Source organism: Mastigoproctus giganteus, chromosome 2, assembly GCF_048544385.1.
Source record: "Mastigoproctus giganteus isolate SK-2022 chromosome 2, ASM4854438v1, whole genome shotgun sequence".
Classification (NCBI taxonomy): Eukaryota; Metazoa; Arthropoda; class Arachnida; order Uropygi; family Thelyphonidae; genus Mastigoproctus; species Mastigoproctus giganteus.
In genome coordinates this window covers 193,946,363-193,968,018 of record NC_143576.1, presented here as the reverse complement: position 1 = coordinate 193,968,018, position 21,656 = coordinate 193,946,363, and the positions used below count along the sequence as shown (strand labels likewise).

The 21,656-nt window shown below is 37.5% G+C and overlaps 1 protein-coding gene across 1 annotated transcript in view; it reads right to left on the bottom strand.

The window, feature by feature from the left end:
- LOC150089873 (uncharacterized) overlaps window positions 1–21,023 on the bottom strand; it is a 228,103-nt gene extending 207,080 nt beyond the window's left edge. Inside the window, exons 1-2 of the mRNA XM_090390118.1 lie at window positions 20,832–21,023; window positions 3,611–3,672 (exon numbers count right to left, since the gene is read on the bottom strand). Coding sequence (XP_090246244.1) covers window positions 3,611–3,672; window positions 20,832–20,903 — 134 coding nt within the window. The 5' untranslated portion in view covers window positions 20,904–21,023. The remainder of the gene's footprint in view (window positions 1–3,610; window positions 3,673–20,831) is intronic.
- Between the last annotated feature and the right edge of the window lie 633 nt (window positions 21,024–21,656).

Genomic DNA, 21,656 nt, shown 5'->3' with positions numbered 1-21,656 from the left:
AATAAATAGCGGGCAATCGGTGTGAATGACTCTCTTGGTGGTACAGTAATCTCAGTCTGCGTACCGATAGTGCACTTCGCAGAAACCTTCTGGCCATATGAAGGTTTCCCGCTATTTATTGGTTGAATGCGTTTTCTTGCCTCTGGGTAGGAGATATTCAGCTCCGTTTTCAATTTCTGGATCTCTTTTTCATCCTTCCACCGCTGGCATGCTCTGGAGTATGCAGGGTGCTCTCCTTGGCAATTTACACAGATCGGTTTAGAAGCTGAACATTCCTTGCTCTTGTGGTCTTTTGCACCACATCGAGCACAGGCAGGGTTACCACGACAAGCCGTTTGTGAGTGTCCGTATTTTTGGCATTTAAAACACCTCAGTGGGTTTGGAATATAGATCCTCACTGGGCAGTTTAAATACCCTGCCTTGATGGAACTTGGAGGCCGTGGGGTGTTAAATGTTAGGATGAGAACTCGGGTAGGGACGAGATTCCCTTCCTTCTGCATTGATATTCTCTTTACAGCTGTCACTCCTTGATCTTTTAGTTCAGAGCAGATCTCCTCTTCAGAGACATGAAGAAGATCCCACTCTGAAATGACACCGCGTGAAGAGTTCAAAGTTTTATGGGGTGTTACATTGATCGGTATTCCCCCTATGGATGTCGCGTTTAACATTCTTTCTGCCTGCTTTGTGTTTGAAGCTTCGATTAAAAGATCACCAGAACGCAGCCGTTTAACGGATTTTGGTGATCCTGCCAACCCTTCTAATCCTTTCTGGATGAAGAAGGGTGACATCTTCCCAATTGACTGCTCTCCGGTGGAATGGAGAATGAGGAAAAGCGGAGTTATAGATGGTGGTTTATCCTCAGTTCTGGCTCTTTTGGCAGAATTGGTGTCATTCTCATCTGATCGGTTAGGTAGGGGCCTTGTTGGGGCCCCAGAAGAAATTGGATTTAAATTACTCATGAGAGTAAAGAAAAAATGTCTGATGCCTAAGTACCTCACCCACCACGGAGCCCTACGAGGGGACGCCCACTCGTGAACTAGCAGGTACTGCGTACACGAATGGGACGCCGAGTTCGCTTAGAACACCATACCCACGTTACCAATAAGTCTTTATCCCGTCCCAGGACCATAGGGAGGGAGACTTATTGGAACGCAGTTGACCCTAGCAGTATAATACCACCCGCCGATTGATCCCAGTCGAGCCGGTCCGGGACCACCCGTCTCGTCGAAGCAGGGGCCAAAGTGGTGTATTAAGGCTGGGCCCCTCAACCACCAGGATCCCCCTTTCCGCTTCCACGGGTCGCGGCGCACGGCTGCACACGCCGGATTCCAATGTTGTAACCCTGGAACCAAGGTATGGGCGTTGGATCCCAGTGATGCTTATCTGGAAAACCAGCAGCATCACTGGGAGGTCCCCTCACCACGTACAGGTGCCCACGTTGAGGGGCTGCTGTCTAGACTTGGTTGCCAAGTGCATTTCAAAAGCTTAATCAGAAAGAGGAGATATGCACTCAGTTTTTGGATTTCTCACCTGGCTGAACATTCTCTCTTACTTAACACTGCCATGACACATCATTAAAATTTCAAGAATGACTTATATAATTTGTTTCAAGCTTGTTTTGCACTTGTCAGTTCCCCAACCAAGGATATCATGCCTAGAGTAATCAGCTTGCCAGGCCTGTTTAGGATAGCTTCAGAAGTTTATGATTGCAGATAAAGGAACCACTAGGTGGCAGTGATCACAGTGGGATTTACTTAAAGAAGTAAGGTTCTTCTTAAAGTTCTTGAAGATCATCAATTCATCTTCTTTCGGATCATGAACTGGAATCGGACATGAGTCAATGATACTCACAAATGATGGGTTGTTTTACTTTTCAGTTTGGTAATTCTGAAAACTCTTCATATGGCCTTCCTCACTACTTCTAACTTCTTTAAATAGACCCAGAGGTTGCCACTGTTCTATCAGTCAAGTTAACATTTATCCAAGCACACATACATATGTATATATACAACAAAAAGACTTTGATGCATACGTATATATACACCAGCTTCAATATCTCTTTTCAATTTGGTAGCACATGTATTAATTGAAACTGTTTAAATCTATTTTTCCTTTTAGCATTTTTTTTTTCAAGATAATGGTAAATGCCCATCAAATATTCATCTATTTTCACACGGCAGCATGCAGCCCCCCTTTTCGGCACACAAATTAATGAGGCAATAAGGACAGCCTATTACCAACAAGTGTTCAATTTCCTCTTTTAATGCCATTACCATTACAGTTTTTAAGTCCACCATAACAGGAGTATTATCTAGTGCAAGACGTTTTTTTTTTTTCCCCAAGAATTCCACATGCTTTCAGGTTATTCAGAAGAAGATGTGCAATATTATATCCTGTAGAGTCACTTTCCAATGCTGGCACTGACAGCAAGCTGCTTTTCAATTTCACAATTTTTTATACTATGAAAAGTCACCACGACAGAATACAGCTTGGAATCGCTTTGATTACTGCTATCTCTAGCAATCAAAAATGACATTTTTCAGAGTAATCACCACCTCTTTTTAACTCATCAGTACAATTTCACTAAAATGCCTGCAATTTTTGTTCTTCCACAAGTGTATTTTTGTGTTATTTTACTATCAAGAAACATATTTCTCAAATAACACACCTGCTTGATTATCACAACTGAGAAGAAGATTACAATCTATGATAAACAGTGTGAATAAACATTCAATGACAACATCACTGTCACTATGAAATGGTACATCTATTTTTGTATTTCTTTCTATGCACTGCATATTTTCCTTATGCCTATTGGTTGTAAGTGTCTGATTACACTGCATTTCTCACCACTTTAGAGTGGAAACCACATCTCTATATACAAAGCAAACATGTTACCTTTCCAGATTTTACAATACATGAAATATCATATGAATGTTTGTTCTGAAATTTTATATTATATTTCTTTGGCATCTTGCTGAAAGATATTTTTAATTAGCTTTGTACCACATAAGTTCAATGAAATGGATGCACATTACAGAGATTAATGCTGTTATTTCACACTTGTATTTTGCAACATAGACTAGCATATGTGACAGCCAATTTCATTCATGAAAAAACAGAAATTTACAATTTTTAAATTTTTTAAATTTTACCATGGTTTTAATTTTTTTGCACAAAAGAAAAAGGTGGAAAAGAACTATGTTATTAACCATGTGTTACAATAATGAGATAGAGGAGGAGTCAAATCAAATCAAAAAGGCTACTGTAAAACCAAATATATGGTGGATGCTTTTCTATGCTTTTTAGAAGAGATAACTAGTCACAAATGAAATATACCACTACAGAGAAATTAAATTTAAATGCTCCAGAAGCTGGAAAAATATAATAATATCACATGTCATCTGACCCCATGATTGCTTTTCTAATTGATGCAAGCTATGTCCCCCAAAAGATAAAAATCATAATATGGATTTCCCATGCTCCTCAGCAGAGAACTTATTTCAATTCAAATCCATATTCAAACACACATCACAAGATGCCCAAGAAATATGCAGGTTTTTTTTTTTTTTAATTACTGATAAGTTAATCATGCTGGGAAAAAACTCACTTCAATTGAGAATGAAGTTTCACAGCTTTGCCCAAAAAGTCTTCCCATACAGGTGTTCCTCCCTACAGAAAAAAATATAAAATTTACAATACTCTCCTGATATAAGTTAAATAGCAGAATTGTGTTATATAAAAATAAATGGATACTCTTTAAATACTTTATGAAAGTTAACAGTGAACCTTGACAAGTAAATAAAAAATATGAAAGAACTCTGAATGTGAAAATGACATTTCTCATTTTGGCATTCAGAAGTATTCCAAGGTATCCAGGAATTTCTCTTCATCATTCATCTTTCAAGTCTTATGTTACAACTATATAGGGTTAGTTAACCACAACAGTCATTTAAATCCTCCCATCCCCTTCCACCCAAACTGACCACACAGGTAAGCGTTACAAGGGGAGTTTGAAAAGTTCACATACTAAGTATGATGTGTTTATTTAAAGGGTCTGGTAACATTTTACTTTTCAACATAGTCAGTCCCCTTTGGGATAAAGACCTTCTGCCACTGAAGCTTCAACTGCGTTGATTCCAGCTGCGAAGAAAGTTTTCTCTTGAGCTTCCAGGAATGCACTGCAGCAAGGACATCACTGATGGTGGGAAAATGGATGCTGGCCAGTTGTTTTTTCAAATTAGGAAACAGGTGAAAAGTCCAATAGTGCTAGATCTGGTGAATATGTGCATGTGGGAGGGATGGACCAAAATCTCAAAGTCTCACTCATGTAGTGCAGCCATGAAAGACTTATGAGCAGGTTCAATGTCTTTGTGAAACAAGCCTCCTTTGCTCAGTTTTCCTCAGTGTTTTTCTTTGATATTCTCATGTAAATGCCTCACAAGGTCTGTGTAATATGCCCATGACTATCTGGCCTTTCTGAAAGTAATCCACTAGCAACAATCCATTAGCATCCCAAAAAAACCGATGCAATCTCCTTGCTGGGTGGGAATCTACTTGGCTCTCTTTCGAGGGGAAAGGCTGTGTTTCCACTGTTTGGACTGCAACCTTGTATCTGGCTGAAAGTGATGGACCCACATCTAATCCGTGGTCACAAACCTTGGAAGTGAAATTTTTTGAATCTGCTTGAAAACGATGCAAATGTTTGCTTGACTTGTAAACTCTTGTGCATTTCAGATACGCTGTTGACAACTTGACAGCAGATCAAAAATTCACAAGATCCATCGTGTTAACATCTTTTTCATAGTGAGAACCTCTGTTATAACATGGTACACAGGTTCAGATGAGATGCTCAAGATGCTGGCAATGTACTGAACTGTCACTTGTCAATCACTCATCACCTGATCATGCACACTGTCAACAACTTCTATAGTGATGGACACTGCAGGTCTTCCACACTGTGGGTCATCTTCCAGGCTCTCCCTCCCTCATTTAAATTCTGCTGCCCATTTCTTAACCATGAAATAGCAAGGGGCATCTTCCTCCAATATTGCAACCATATCCTCGTGAATTGCCTTTAGCATTAGACCCTTTTTTTCTAAATACTGGTGACTGAAGAGTGACTGCTTTTGTCCATCTTCCCTGGTTCACACAACTTGTTGACTTCAGGACCTGTAATTAAAAAAAAAAATGTTACTGAAACTGCATGAAAGTTGGTGGGGTTACTATTTGAAATGTTATACATTAAGTACAGAAATATTTAATACAGTACCACTACCCTTTCATACTTAGACCACAAACTTTTTAAGCATCCCCCATATGTGTATTACATGTGTTTATGCACTGGCTCTCATAAGTTTATTAAAAACTCACAGCAAATCTAAGGGGAAACCTTACATCTCTGCTTCAGACTAGCTAACACCCTCAAGTGAAAAAGTGTATAAAGTTCATTTGGTGAGTAAGTAACAGAAATCAAACCCAGTTCTTTCCAAAGAGATAGTATGTGGTAAGTCATTACTTAAAATTCAAGGCATAAAAGCAATTTCATAAAATTAAATTTATAAGAAATTGCTAAAACTAATTTCAGAATAAAGTCTTTCATAAATATTTCCAAACACAAACATATATAACTTCACATGACAACAAATAATCAAATAAATCCAATTAATTAAAAAAAGAGCTCCCCATGCAGAGGTCTTTTTTCCTCTTTTTATTCAAATGAAAAAAAAAAAAAAAAAAACATTAAGGGGTATACAAAATTTTTTCAAATGATAACAGGAGCTTTATACCATTCCTGCAAGATCTAGTTTTGGTACTACTGAATATATCAATTCTAAATGAACAATGCAATCAAAATGTTTATAGTTTTATTTTAATTACCATATTGGTATGATGAGCAAAATATGCATACTTATGGAAATAACAAACTTGAATTTAGATTAATAGACATATAAACACACACACACATACTGTATAATGTTATTTCATGAAAATGATGTCATTTTTTGTCCATCGATAGGTACATGATGATACATACCTGTACCACCAATAGGTATTTTATACTAATATTCTAAGTTCCTCCAGTTATATAAATTCTATGATATATTAAAATATAACTTCATTCCGTATTATTATTTTTATTATTATTAATTTCAATTATTCTAACCATATTATGTAGCCTATCAAATTTCTGGTTATTATATATATTTGCAACTAACCGTGACATAGAAATTAGAAGTCAGAACTGAAGCATGAATTAAAAGTAAGAACAGTGATTTACCCCAGGGTCTCACATCTGGTGAGTATGGGCTTGGCACACCCAGGGTCCTGAGCTGGATATCATCATTCTTCTCTTTCTTGGTGATTCCCTTCTACTTCTGACTCTTGTTTGTTTGTTCTCTCTCTCTCTCTCTCTCTCTCTCTCTCTCTCTCTCTCTCTCTCAGGGTAATTCAGAAATCTTTTTTTTGGCTGGTGCAGCATAAGCCTCAGGCTTTCTTGCACCATATGGCTAATAATAATAGACCCTACATAGCAGCCTAGCAGCAATAGGTCTCCCAGAGAACACCTACAAGGAACTCCAGAAAGTCACAATCCAGAACACCTGACCCTGTGTACTTGGTAGCAGTACCAGTCATGGAGTGGAATCCCCCAGTCAAGGAGAAATAATATAAGAGCAACAATAATAATAACGTCTAAACAAGCTGAGTAAACCATTTCCCTCAAAGCTCCCAGTATGATCAATGGATTTAATAAACTGTATTTGTATCATAAAAGAGTAAAGATAAATAAAAAAACATTCTGAATTCAGTTTAAAAAACTTTTAGTAAATTAATTATTAATTATATTTGTGTTTGCGTGTGTGTGTGAGGGAAAGAGATGTTTAGCCTGGCACACAGAATAACTTTGCTCCCCAACTAGAAGCAAAGTTTTTTTTTTTTTTTTGGTTTTTAGGAGCATTAGCAACTAAGGCCATATTGCTCCGGGATATGCGGTGGTCATTCCCTGACCTTTCCACATCCTCCGTATTTGGTGGTGACGGGCTCGAACCCCGGTCTAATCAAGAAGCGTGTGCTACGCACTGCTGCTCCTTCCCACCTGGCTACGGAGGCGCCACCCCAACTAGAAGCAAAGTTATTATGGCATAGTACTGAACTCTTGAAAAGCAAAGTTATTATGGCATAGTACTGAACTCTTGAAAAGCCAAGTTACTGCTTTTCATTTCTTTGATCTCAATTAGCTTCATTTAATTAGCTTAATTAATTAGCACTTAATTAGCTTCATTTAATGATGGAAGGAATTCCTGCTAGCCTAAAGATCTCTCACATAAAAAATTTTTCTAACTTCCAGAAAGTGATTGTTAATGGCAAGTTTGTTAAAAGGCTCAATTTATGATAAGCATCATGGTTCTGCTGGCAGTAGAAGATCCCAAAAATCTTTTGGCCTTTGGCCATACAACGAAAATATCAGCATGTCAACAATTAGATGTGCCCTGCTCTGACCTTCCAAAGGTCTATAATTCAATCTTGGGTATTCAGCTTCATGTATGATAAGATCTCTATTGTGTGTATGTCTGGGAGGGGTGAGGGGAAGTTCCCATCCATATTACATGAGATGGAGACTGGTGTCTCTTGAAAATCTTTCCTGGGTCCACCCAGTTTTATATCTTCATAAACAAACTTTGTGCATGGAGTATAGGTCACTCTCTTCACTTATACAGATGACATAAGGCCGCCAAAGACATTCACACTATTCAAGACTAATATACTGAACAGATACTTGTAACAGCTTTGATCTCTAAATCTTTAATGAGAAATTATGAGAAATGCTCCATGAAGTCTATCTATGATGTAAGTAAAGGTCACCTATACTATTTACCTAATACCTAAATCAGACAATAACAGAAAGAATTAGCAAACCTTCTAATTTAGGGTAGGGTATTTTAAGGTGACCTCATATTGGGACATGGTTGGCAGGTTTTTAATGTGCAATGTTTTATTTTATCTAGGTTAATCCACAGTTTATACTATCACATGTAAAATCTGTTTTTCAAAAATATACAGAAACAAAAAAGCTTTTTAAGCTATGACAAGCAGTAAAATAGTTACTGATATACATGTTATATTCATTGTTAAAATTAGCTGTTTGATAAACAGTTACTTGTACCATACAACTAATTTTATGATAAGAAAATAGTTAAAATGATAAATAGCTAAAATTAGCTAAATGTACCCTTTACCTATGCAAAAATTTCCATCCTTTAATCCATTCTTGCGATCTATGATAAATCCTGCCATAAATTCTGAGAACCTTCTGATGCTCATCTTTTTAGAAATACATATGAACATAGAACCAACTCATTTCAGTCACCATCTGTCTGCGCCATCCCTCCTCTGTATTCCAAGAAAGGCATATAAATGCTCACAGTTAGCTTTAGCATTAGCTGAGGCATATGACGCAAGAAGGCAAGCTTATACGGCATCAGCCAAAAAAAAAAAAAAAAAAAAGACAACCTTCACATTTCACCCATCCGGACACTCCAAATGTTTGTTTAGTTCAGCCTTAAATTTATTTAAGCTATCAACTTCTACAACAACAGATTGAAGTCTGTTCCAGCAATCAACTACTCGCTGGCTAAAGGCAAACTTCTGCACATCTATTCTAAAACTGACTTTCCTCAATTTGAATCTATGCCCCCTCAAGGTTCTTAATCTGAGCAAGCGGAAGTATCTCATCAGCATTGAGCCTGCTCAAATCATTCAAGGCCTTGTACCCCTCAATCAAACCACCTCACAGGTACCTAGTCTGCAGATGCTGCACCTTGCAGAATTTAAGCCTCTATTGGTAAGAGCAGCCCCTTTGGTCCTCTCATCAATCTTGTTGCCCTTCTCTGTACTCGTTCTAGAAACTCTACATCCTTCATAAAATGAGGCCTCCAGAACTGTATGCAGTATTCAAGGTTTGGCCTGACCACTGCCTTATCCAAAGGTATAATCACCTCCTTGCCTCTGCTAGCAAACTTCCTATATATCATTGACAAAACTCCACGACCTGCTCTGGCAGTCCATCTGCACTTCAGAGAACTTCATATCTGACTGCACAATCGCCCCCAGGTCTTTTTCATTCTCCACCTCCCTGAGGATAGTACCACACAGTTGGTACATTTCTCAGGGGTTACTGCTACACATATGCAGTACGTTGCATTTGTCAATGTCAAACTTCAGTTGCCACTTTTCAGCCCATTTACCCAACTTTTCCAGATCCTGTTGCAGCAGTATACTGTTATTACTGTTATTAACAACTCTGCCAACCTTTGTATCATCTGCAAACTTTGACATTAAGCTTGATATACCTTCATCAATATCATTGATAAATATAGAAAGCAAACATAGGCCCAACACCAAACCCTGAGGGACACCACTAATAACATTAGTCCACATAGAGCAGTACCCACTGATTACGATTCTGACTTCTCCCACTTAACCATCCTTTTATTCATTGTAGCAACTTGCCCTTAATGCCATACTGCTCCAATTTGTACAGTACTCTGCCATGTGCAACAGTATCAAAAGCTTTACTGAACTCCAAGTATATTAGCATTAGCATTAGTAGATGCATTTGATGCAAGAAAGCAAGCATATGCAGCATCAGCCAAAAAAAAAAAAAATAAAGTAAAATAAATAAATAAAAAATAACCACTTCCACTTCACCCCTCTGTTCATTCGAAATACCTGTCCAGCTGAGCCTTAAACTTATTTAGGCTATCAACTTCCACGACAAGGGATGGAAGTCTGTTCCACCTACCAACCACTCGCTGGCTAAAGGCAAATTTCCGCACATCTATCTTACATCTGTCTTTACTCAATTTGAATTTATGCCCTCTCAGGTGATTATTCTGAGCAAGAGGAAGAATCCCATCAGCATTGAGCATGCTCAAACCATTCAAGGCTTTGTACACCTCTATCAGATCACCTCGCTGGTGCCCAGTCTCCAGACACTGTAATTCGCAAAACTTAAGCCTTTCTTCGTAAGGGCACCCCTTTGTTCCATTCACTAATCTTGTTGCCCTTCTCTGTACTCGTTCCAGCAGCTCTACATTCTTCTTGAAATGAGGCCTCCAGGCCTGTATACAGTACTCTAGGTGTGGCCTGACCATTGCCTTATACAAGGGAATGATCACCTCCTTATCCCTGCTAGAAAAATTCCTATATATCATTGACAATACACCATGAGCTACTCTTGCAGCCCATCTGCACTGCTCAGAGAACTTCATATCTGCCTGCACAACCACCCCCAGGTCCCTTTCATTCTCTACCACTGTCAGTGTAGTACCACAGATTTGATACGTTGCTCTGGGGTTGCTGTTTCCCATATGTAGTACTTTACATTTGTCAATGTTAAACTTCATTTGCCACCTCTCAGCCCATCTGCTCAACCTTTCCAGATCCTGTTGCAGCAGCATAGTGTCAGTAGTGTCCTTGACAACACTGCCAACCTTCGTATCGTCTGCAAACTTGGACATTAAGCTTGATATATACCATCATCAATATCATTTATAAATACAGAAAACAATAAAGGACCCAATACTGAACCCTGAGGGACTCCACTAATAACATTAGTCCACGATGAGCAGTGTCCATTGATTACCACTCTCTGTCTTCTCCCCATCAACCACCCCTTTATCCATAGCAGCAATTTGCCTCCAATGCCACACTGCTCCAATTTGTGCAGCAGTCTTCCATGTGCAACAGTATCAAAAGCCTTTCTAAGATCCAAGTATATAATATCAAAGTTATTCCCTGCATCCAGTTTTTTTGTGACTGCATCATAGTATCCAATCAAATTGGTCAGGCAAGACTTCCCCTTAACAAAACCATGCTGTGTCCGAGCTGTGACTGAAGTCTTGTCTAAATGATCCTGCAGTGCTTCTTTAACCAGTGCCTCCATTAATTTTCCGGGAACAGAAGTTAAACTCACAGGTCTATAATTACTGGTATCAGCCTTTGATCCTCCCTTGTGAATTGGGGTCACATTTGCACATCTCCAGTCCATGGGTACCTCCCCTGAGTCCAAGGAAGCTCTCATAATTATGGCTAAGGGTTTGCTTACTTCCTTTGCTGCCTCCTTTAATATAACTGGATAGATCCCATCCACCCCAGGTGCCTAACTTTCTTGTGTTTATCTTCAACAATTTCTCCTCCACTTTACTCAGTTATTATAAGATTCTCTAGCTTACTGCTAGAGTTGAATACACCTCTGGCATTCCCCTCGCTGAATAACTCCTCATGTGTGAATGTCGATGCAAAATATTCATTTAGTTTGTTAGCTACCTGAGCAGAGTCATCAACAGTTGACCCATCAATATCAAGTGGACCAATCTGATTCATCCCATTCCTTCTGGAGTTTACATAAGTAAAGAACTCTTTGCTGTTTTTCTTCGCATCCCTTGCCAAGGATCTCTCGTAATCTGCCTTCGCCTGCCTAACCTCCTTTGTAACTTGGTTGCAGATCAACTTGTATCTATCATAGGCTTCTGTGTCACGTGATAATTTGTATGTATCCCATGCATTTTTCTTCTCTGCCATATGCCTCATTAGTTCATCTGACATCCATTTAGGCCTAAACCTTGAACAATATTTCTTAGTTGTTATGTAAAGCCTAGTAGCTTCCAAGATAAGTTCTTTGAATGCTTCCCATTTTGAATTTGCTGTTGGTAACATCATCAGTTGATCCCACTGTATAGAATTTAAATACTGTCTCAGTCCATCGTAGTCGCCTTTACGAAAGCAATACCCCTTCCCTTTACCCCTAATGGTAGTTACCTCTTTGAGTAACTCCCACTTCAGAACACTGTGATCACTGCAACCTAGTGGTTCATTTATCTGCAGATTCTTAATGCATGAAGAATCACTACTGGTAATCAAATCAAGAGTATTACTCCCTCTAGTTGCCTCCCGAACATGCTGATGTAGAAAACAATCATCCAATATATCCACAAAAGCCTTGCTAGTGTGCGAGTGACCAGCCCCCAAATTCCAGTCAATATCTGGGAAATTAAAATCCCCCATTATAAGACTCTCTGATTTACTGGCCCACTCTATTTCCCTGTACAGTTTCTTATTATACTCATCAGAGTCATTAGGCCTATAGCACACTCCTACTCTCAATTTTGATCTCCCAATGCTTATGTCACACCAAACTGACTCGAAACTGCACTGTCCAGCGATGTCAACTGGCTTCACTTCCTTGGATTTTATGTGTTTCTTAACTAATAGCATAACCCCTCCTCCCTTCTTATCCTGTCTATCCTTTCTGTAGACATTGTACTCCCCAAATTCCAGTTCTGCATTCCTTATATCTGTGTGACACCACGTCTCTAAAATCCCAACAATATCTGCCTTTGATGTTTTGAGCAATACCTCAAATTCATCAAATTTATTTACTAAACTCCTAGCATTGGTGTACATGCAAGTATACATGCACCTGCTCTTCCTCTTAGCCACTCTGACACAACCCATGTGTTCACTTGTACCCCCATGATTCCCAGCAGTCTCTGAAATATCCTGCATCTTATTTTCCAGGCTGCTGCTCATTCCAATAGAAGCAGTGCAAGAATCACTTTCTCCTCTGCCAGTGGCTACTGTTAATCTATTAGTCCTTGTATCCCCCAATCTAGCAGTTTTCTGACCCACCTAACACTGCCTCGATAGCATCAGCAAACATTCTTGCACCCTTTCTATTTAAGTGTATCCCATCCCTGTAGAAGCAGCGTCTCCTGTTAACAAGTACAGACCAGACTGAAAAAAATTCTACCCCTTGAGCCCTGCACAATCTTTCCAGGGACGAATTGATCGACAGGGCTCTCATCATATACTCCCTCCTATCGTGTCTGGGCAGAATTGCAGACACTTTCAAATTCAACCCTAATTCACGACCTAATTCATCGGCTTTTTTTCATCAGTGACCTGTACTTGTTAAGTAATTCCGCCGGTCTCCTACTCTTAATATCATTAGTGCCATATAATATCAAAATAATTTTTTGTATCCAGTTCCTTTATGACCACATCACAGCATCCAATCAAATTGGTCAGACACGTCTTCCCCTTGACAAACCCATGCTGTGTCTGAATTATTGCTGCAGTCTTGTCTAAATGATCCTACAATGCTTCTTTAACCAGTGACTCCATTGTTTTCCATGAAACAGAAGTCAAACTAACAGGTCTGTAATTACTCGTGTCACCCTTTGTGAATTGGAGATACATTTACACATCCCCAGTCATGAGGACTTCCCCTGAGTCCAAGGATGCTCTCATAATTATATGGCTAATGGTTTTCTTACTTCCTTTGCCACCTCCTTTAATATAATTGGATAGATCTATCCCAGGTGCCTTTCTTATGTTTAACTTCAACGATTTCTCCTCCACTTTGCTTTCAGTTATTACAAAATCATTTTAACTCCCTGTTAGAGTTTGATGAACATTTGGCCCTCTCCACCTTGAATAACTCCTCATGTGTGAATGTAGATACAAAATACTGATTTAGTTCGGCAGCTATCTGAGAATGATCATCTACAGTCAAGCCAATGATACCAATCTGATTCATCCCCTTCCTTTTACAGTTTATATAAGTAAAGAAGTCTTAGCATTAGTAGAAGTATACAATGCAAGAAAGCAAGCTTATGAAGCATCAGCCAACAGCCTGTCCAGCTCGCCCTTAAATTTATTTAGGCTATCAACTTCCACAACAAAAGACTGAAGTCTGTTCCGCCAATTAACTATCTGCTGGCTAAAGGCAAATTTCTGCACATCTCTTCTATAACTGCCTTTCCTCAATTTGAATCTGTGCCCTCAGGTTCTTAATTTGAGCAAGAGGAAGAATTCCATCAGCATTCAGCTTGCTCAACCCATTCAAAGCCTTATAAACCTCAATAAGATCACCCTGCAGGTGCCTACTCTCCAGGTGCTGCAATTTGCAGAACTTAAGCATTTCTTCATAAGAGCACCTCTTTGAGCCTGCTCAAAGGGGTGCACTTATGATTGGTGAGAGGAAACACTTCCTCTCAACAATCTTGTTGCCCTTCTTTGTACTCATCCTAGCAACTCTACATCCTTCCTAACATGAGGTCTCCAGACCTGCACACAGTACTCTAGGTATGGCCTGACCACTGCCTTGTATAATGGGATAATCACATCCCTCTCAGCAAAATTCCTATATATCACTGACAAGACTCCATGACCTGCCCTGGCAGCCCATCTGCACTGGTCAGCGAATTTTGTATTTGACTGCACAAATACCCCCAGGTATTTTTCACTTTCTACTTCCCTGAGTGTAGTACCATACAGTTGGTAGGTTTCTCTAGAGTTATTGCTACCCATATGCAGTACTTTGCATTTGTCAATGTTAAATTTCAGTTGCCACTTCTCAGCCCATTTGCCCAACTTATCTAGATTCAGTTGGAGTAGCATACTGTTTTTACTGTCGTTAACAACCCTGCCAACCTTTGTATCATCTGCAAACTTGGACATTAAACCTGGTATACCTTCATCAATATCATTGATAAATATACAAAACAACAATGGGCCCGACACCAAACCCTGGGGAACTCCACTAATAACATTTGTCCACGAAGAGCAGTGTCCACTGATTACCACTCTCTGTCGTCTCCCACTCAACCATCCCTTTATCCATTGTAGCAACTTACCCTTAATGCCATACCTTCTCCAATTTGTACAGCCGTCTTCCATGTGCAACAGTAACAAAAGCTTTCCTGAAATCCTAGTATATGATATCAAAATTATTTTTGGCATTCAGTTTCTTTGTGACAACATCATAGCATCCAATCAAATTGGGGTCTTCGCTGTTTTCTTTGCATCCTTTACCAAAGATTTTTCATAATCTGCCTTCTCTTGCCTAACCTCCTTTATGACTTGATTACAGACTACCTTGTATCTGCCACAGGCTTCTATGTCACCTGACAATTTATGTGCATTCCCTTCCATTTTTATTATCTGCCAAAAGTCTCATTAGTTCATTTGACATCCATTTGGACCTAAACCTAGAGCAGTATTTCTTAGTTGAAACAAAAAGTCTAGTAGCTTCCAAAATTACTTCCTTGAATGCTTTCCATTTAGAATTTTCTGTTGGTAACATCATCAGTTGGTTCCACTGTATAGAACCTAAAAAATCTCTGTGACCACTATAGTCGCCTTTACGAAAGCAAAAACCCTTCCCTTTACCCCTGATGGTAGTTAGATCTTTAAATAAATCCCACATCAGTACACTGTGATCACTGTCACATAGTGGTTCCTTTATCTGTAAATTCTTCATGCATGAATAATCACTGCTGATAATCAGATCAAGAGTGTTACTCACTCTTGTTTGCCTCTCTAACATGCTGTTGTAGAAAACAATCATCCAATAAATCCTTGCTAGTGTGCGAGTGACCAATCCACAAGTTCTAGTCTATATCTGGAAAGTTAAAATCCCCCATTATAAGATACTGATTTACTGGCCCACTCTATTTCTCTGTATAATTGTTCATTGTACTCATCAAAGTCATTAGACCTATAACAAACTCCTACCTTCATTTATGCTTTCCCGGTGCTTATGTCACACCAACTGACTCAACATTGCTCTGTCCATCTATGTCAACTGGATGCACTTCCTCAGATTTTATGTATTTCTTAACTAACAGCATAACCCTTCCTCCCTTCCTATCCTGTCTATCCTTTCCGTACACATTGTACTCCCCAAATTCCAATTCTGCATCCCTTATATCTAAGTGGCACCACGTCTTTGATATCCCAACAATATTCACCTTTGATGTCTTAACCAGCACTTCAAATTCATCAAATTTATTTACTGTACTCCTAGCATTGGTGTACATGCAAGTATACATGCACCTGTTCTTACTCTTAGTTACTCTAACACAGCCCATATATTTACTTGTTTCATGACCCCACAGCAACTGGCTTTCCGGGCTGCTGCTCATTCCAATAGTAGCAGTGCATGAATCATTTCCACCTCTGCTTGCAGTTACTGTTTACTATTACTGTTATTACTGTTACTGTTATTAACAGTAACAAGCAGTTACTGTTATTAACAGTAACTGCTTGCAGTTACTGTTAATCTATTAGTCTGTGAATCCTCCAAGCTAGCAGTTTTCTGACCTCGATAGTATGAGCAAATATTCTTGCAACCTCCCCCCCTTCTATTTAAATGTATCCCATTCCTGTAGAAGTAATCTCTCCTTTTAACAAGCACAGACCACACTGAGAAAAATTCTACCCCAAATATATTTCTTTATTTTTCCCTGACAACAGTCACCAACAACTGCTATCTCCTGTGGGACCAGTGCATTCTGCCCTGGGCTTTGCCACTGTGTTTTTTTATGTGCAAGTGCTCTCTGGCATTGAGGTGGGCAGCTGAGAGCTTGCTGTGCCCCCAACTTAATTCATTTGAGGACATATCAACCCTATTCTTCAAGTCACCTAATATCCTCTACATCAACCGCACACAAAGATATCTCCCTTTGCTGCACCATGTTCCATTCCAGATAGATCCACAAACATCAAACAAGCAGTACATTTAATAAGGAACTTAGCTGTGTGAAGAAGAATATTTACTGATATCACTGCAAAATTCTTTCACTCTTACTAGTAAATATTATGGATGAGTACGATGCAGTGGTATCTACTGAAATTAAAACAAATAAATAAGTGTTTTTCTTGTTTAAAAATATTAAATTACTGAGAGATTCTCCAAAATTATTTGTTGATGATACAGTTCAGATTGCAATAAATTCTTTGTCAGTTGTTTTCAATAATATTATCAATGGAAGATTTTATATATTATTAGTATACTGTTCTTCTGCTAAATAAAACTCCTGCCTCAGAATAAAATGCATTCAGATTAATAAAAATTAAGTGCAATAAAATTGGTACGATATTCAATCCTACAAAAATCATTTCAGATGGGTCTAAACAAACTATGCTCTTCAATAAATAAAGGATATGATTTTATTTGGGTCAGTCATAGTTCCATAAAATTCAAACCATAACAAGGAATACACTTTCAATTCAAAATTTTAAAAACAGCTCCAGTATCATTTTATAATGTCATCTTTGAAACCCATTGAAATTCCAGATTGTTTTGCAAGGATTTTGTGCCAATTCAAGCACAAAATAATCTTTTATAAAAATTCAGTGACCATTTGGTTGAAACCTATATAGAAAATAAATTTCCTCATGACATGTGGGCACCCAAGTCACCAAATGACAGAACTACAAACATTTACAAGAGTATTCATGCAAAATGTATTACAAGTTTTAAAAATCTACATTTCTATACATTTCAGTTTATTGAGGTTCCAAAAAATTTAGGATTCCAAAATTTTTAATTTTAGAAATACTTTTAGTATTTCCAAAAAAAACAAAAAAAAAAAAAAAAACACCACTTAATTTTAAATTACAAGAGTGTATTATTAAACAGATTCAATTCAGACCATCATAGGTCACATTTTGATTTTTAAAAAAAATTCAACAAACCTATATACATATATAACTTTTCTTGTTCATTTATATTTTCCTTTACTTTACAGTTATGATATCTACAATTTGTCATATTTTCCTTATATTAATGCTTTGTCATTCCTGTTAGATCCAAGAGTACATGCACCTCATAAAAATTACAAAGTTTTATCCATTTCTCCTCTTGGTTTTTTTTTTTTTTTTTCTGTAAGAAATTAGTGTGGGCTAGAGGTTATACTAATAATGGAGCCAATTTGGCAACATAAACAAGTATTCAAGTATTAGTGGTTTTGCAACTAAATAAACAAGTATCCAGAGGTAACCTGATTATGCAACTAAATAAATAAGTACCCCCGAGGTGAGCAATTAAGCATTTGGATACTAAATAAGGTATTTAGTATCCAAATATTTTATTTAGTATTTGGATATAACACACTTTAGTATCCAAATACTAAATAAAGTGTTTGCAATTAAATACATGAAAATTAGGTGAAATGGTTTTCCTCGACACCTAGCCTACATGACACTAAACTTCCACACTTCACCTTAGGAAGATTTTAAATTTGCCCATTTTATCCTACGGCCAAAAGGTTCCCTTTTTTGCATCTTTCTCAGCTGACTCCTCTTAACTTTATAATGGATTAACCATTTTGCCAAGTTGAAATAATCGGGCAATTTTCTTATCGGTGCAACTCTAGTCCATTATATACCATTGTCCCACTTTTGGAATGTGCCTATTTTATATATATATTTTTTTAAATTTGGTTTTTAGAATTATAAATATTTTTTTTTGTTTTCAAGTTGCTGCACCCAGTTGCTGTTATACAGAAAAACAAAAGAAATATATTTTTTTAATTTCATAATTTACCACCACATGGGCTTTCAATACTTGTTTTATTTTAAATATTATTTAATTTTGAAAAAGTTTCAAATTTCAAAAATTCTTTTTTTTCCAGTATTTGAAAGAATGGCCTGAAAGAAAGAAACTTTTCACTGAATTTTTCTTGTACGAAGTGATACTTCACTAGTATCAGAAAACATTCTGGAAAAATGTTTGTGTAGAAACCTGATCAATTTTGGTTAAAATATATGGGGTTATTTAAAATAAATTTAAATTTACATTTTTCAGATTATTTACATATCCACCACCACACAAAAATAAAATACATAAATATTAAATAAATGAAAATAAAAAAATAGAGATGATGCTCTTTAATTCCTATTTACGTTTCCGTAGCCCAGTGGTCAGGAGCAGGAGTGCAGTAGCACACGCTCCTTGAGTAGACCGGGGTTCAAGCCCCTGACTGCTAAATACGGTCGATCTGCCAACCCGTACTGGACCAGAGTGGCAGATTATTGTCCATTTCCCTCAACGTGAATTGCCGAGGAGGCTTCCATCCTGCAGTGGGTTGATAATGGCTGCCGTTTACTTTTTTTTTTTACTTTTCAATGGGATTTTGGCCAGTATAACAATAATTACTTTAAGTTTTAAGGAAGCACAGAATGCACTGATTAGCAGTGCAGACGTATAAAATATAAAAATAACAGCACTGTTACTACTAGAAACTAATACTAATAAATATGATCAAATTCATAAAATATATTGATTAATAAAATATTTAAGAAAAGAAGTTAAGATGTTGTTGTTTTGGTTTTTAGGAGCATTAGAAACTAAGGCCATATTGCGGTGGTCATTCCCTGACCGTTCCGCATCCTCCGCATTTGGTGGTGATGGGCTCGAACCCTGGTCTAATCAAGAAGCGTGTGCTACGTACTGCTACTCCTTCCCACCTGGCTATGGAGGCGCCTAGAGAGAGAAGTTAAGAGTCCACCAATAATGGAGTCAACATTTCATAGCTGGGCTAATGTTACAGTTATTATTATTATTATTAGCCATATGGTGCAAGGAAGCCTGAGGCTTTTGCTGCACCAGCCAAAAAAAAAAAAAAAAAAAAAATTTGAGTTACCCCTGGAGAGAGTCAGAAATAGAAAGAAATCACCAAAAAAGAGAAGAATGATGATATCTAGCTCAGGACCCTGGGTGTGCCAAGCCCATGCTCACCAGATGTGAGCCCCTGGGGGTAAATTTTATCCACACTATTTATCATTATCAAGGTTGACATAAAACACAGGGTTGAACTTGCCCTGGAAATTAGCATTTATATTAGTATTAGTAAAGTGATGCAAAGAAACAAAGCTTATGCAACACTAGCTGAAAAAAAAAAAAAATAAAAATTCTAACTGTATTTACCTTTCCTTACAATTTGTCCAACTCTTCTTTAAATTTATTCAACTACACTTTCACAACTCTAATTGAAAGTTTATTTCAAAAAATCAATTATTCCCTGGCTGAATGTAAATTTCTGCACATCTATTCTGCATTGGTTGAAATCCTTTTTCATCCTTTTTCAATTTAAATTTATATCCACTTATGTGTATCAATCATCTGAGAAAGGGTATGGATGCCATCACCATTTAATTTACTTAACCCTTTTAAAATCTTACTTCAATCAGGTAACTGCATAGATGGTAACTCACAGAACCCCCCCCCCCCCATTCTTTCTTCATAAAAATATCCTTTTGTGTCTGACTAATCTTTTTGCTTCCAGCAAAGCTACATCCTTTCAAAAATATTACATGCAGATTTGGTTTTTAAATCTGTATGCAGTATTGAAAACCTCATTTAGGCTATTATTACTGAAAATTTTCTCATGATCATGGATATTTTGTCTAGGATCTACAAAATTATAAACTGATCCAATAAAAATATATGTTATACAATTTACTATCTAGAAAATTATTAATGTGTTTGAAATTATTTGTAGGATTCTGAACCTAAAGCATCTGGAAAAATATATGATACAAAATGATGGAATTTAGGAGACTCTCTCTCTCTCTCTCTCTTCGTCTAAAAAATAACAAGAGTATTTTCAGAAGTATAGAAACAAAACTACATTAAATTGATACATGTTCAACACTTTCCAATTCATTATCTAGGGCAGAGGCAATCTTAGGTTGGAACTAAAGGGCTACAACCCCCTTATAATCATTTATTTACTGCTACATGATGAATAAAGCTTAATGATTCTCCTGAGCACTACTTTAGTCCTCTCTTCCAGAAAATCCTGGGCCATCCTGTTCTGAGTATTTTCTAGTCACCATGTTTAGCATGTATTCTCATATAAATAAGATAAATGATGGAGAAAATACCAAATATTGACGTTACAGTGGTTCCTTTAAACTATAAAAATTCGATTGCTACTTTTAAGTTTGTACAATTTGGCTGAGTAAACGATAATTCTTACCTTTAATTCAGTGATGATCAATTGAAATAAACCACCTAAGGCACTGCATTCCTTCTCTGAATTTGTCTCCATCTTGATATCAACTTATCACCATCGAAACACAGAGTGTGTAATTAATTTTATCCTACTTTCAGACCCATGGCCTCGAAAGGTAACACACTGACGGTATTGAAACTTCAACGCCATGCTTAGCAACAGTAAGAATTCCTTTTGCTGCAAACATTTATTTTAAATTGACTTTACTGTAGCCCTAAAGAAAATTAATCAGATATTAAGCCGGCATGATCGAAGATACTCTTGATTCATTCATATTACTACAAATCTATTATTCAAGTTTTTAGAGCCACATTAAAGTAGCCACATTAAAGTATATCTCGCTGGGTTGCATTAGAACAAAATTGTTGTGACTGGTAATAGGCAGCAGTAAATGTCAACTTTTGCAACAGCGATCCAGCTATAACAGAGAATTCCATACTTTCGCTCTCTCATCATATCGCCTCAATAAGTTCACATGTTGTATAACTTTTTAAAATGTTCCAGTACACTCCATAACAAGGTATAACAATATCCTCTTGGTAATTATACACTATCAATAGCAATTATAAGTAATATAGAGAGATAACATAAACTATCTTTACTGCTAGAAAACAAAAAATACTACATTCGTAAACGTTCATAGGCTTTGTTATTTCGATTGCTAACAGATACTACTATATAATACGCCGACAGGTCACAAATTACATCACATCTAAAATACCAAGTGATGATCGGTTCGCAGCACTTGTCAGGAAGTTGTACACCATCCATTCCCGTACTCTAAGCAGC